The sequence below is a fragment of the Vairimorpha ceranae genome (assembly GCF_000988165.1).
Source record: "Vairimorpha ceranae strain PA08 1199 chromosome Unknown NODE_480, whole genome shotgun sequence".
NCBI lineage: Eukaryota > Fungi > Microsporidia > Nosematidae > Vairimorpha > Vairimorpha ceranae.
The window spans coordinates 1-954 of NW_020169777.1; the positions used below are offsets into that span (position 1 = coordinate 1).

A 954-nucleotide genomic window follows, 5' to 3' on the forward strand; every position below is an offset into this window, starting at 1 on the left:
TGTTAAAAAAACATAAAAAGTCTGGTATATTTTCAATATTATGACCGTTAAATTTTAGCACCAATTACAAATATTATTTTATGTTGACTATATTATTTTACTTTTTAATTAAAAAAAGAAGAAATTTGATATTTTTGTAAAATAATATTTCTTTTTGATAATTTAAAGTTAAAAAATTTAAATATTTGCAGATTAATGTACAAATTTTAAAATATAAATTTTTAATAAAAAACAGATTTTTTAAAAAATCAAGAAAAAATTTGAATAAATATATATAATCAACAAAAATTGTTTTTCCAATTTGTAAATATCTTTTAGAATCTAAATTAAAAAAAATAATTTATTATTGATTAAATATACTTTTTTTATATAGCCCCATAAAATGAATTGTATATGTTTCCTATGGTTTTTTAAAAAAGTACTATCATCAAATATTAATACACGTGAAGGCTTTTGTCTTCTTAATAATTCTATATTGAAGGATAAATATAATGATGAAAAAATTCAAAAAGATTGTAATAAAAGAATGAGAATTGAAAGAGAATGTGATATGACTGTTGACTCAGATGAAAGCATTATAGATGTGGGAAGTGAAGAGTTTGAAATGAAAGATTTACAAAATGTTTATAATAACAATAAAAAACTGAAACAAGACGATTATATAGATGATACCACTACTACAAGTCTACGAAGTTTTAATAATGATCTAAAAGACACTCGTGAGAATGATTTAACAAAATCTAGTTGTTCAGAACCGTTAGACTTAAGTTGTAAATCTAAAAATAATCTTGTTTGTCTACGCTCAGATGCACTACCACTTAACAATATAGTTGTATATAATCCTACGAGAGCAAATACTTTTGATAAAAATGTAGATTTAAATTTTCTTGAAACTTTAAAAAATAATAATGGTAATGTCGTAAGTTCATACGCTATTATTGCCAATACAAATTC

At 21.5% G+C, this 954-nt stretch overlaps 1 protein-coding gene across 1 annotated transcript; it reads left to right on the forward strand.

The window, feature by feature from the left end:
- Positions 1-382: 382 nt before the first annotated feature.
- AAJ76_480000383 (hypothetical protein) lies at positions 383-954 on the forward strand (the record flags this gene model as incomplete). The annotated part of the gene is made up of 1 exon (XM_024475739.1): positions 383-954. A coding segment is annotated over one exon (572 nt), but the record flags the coding sequence as incomplete, so codon positions are not given.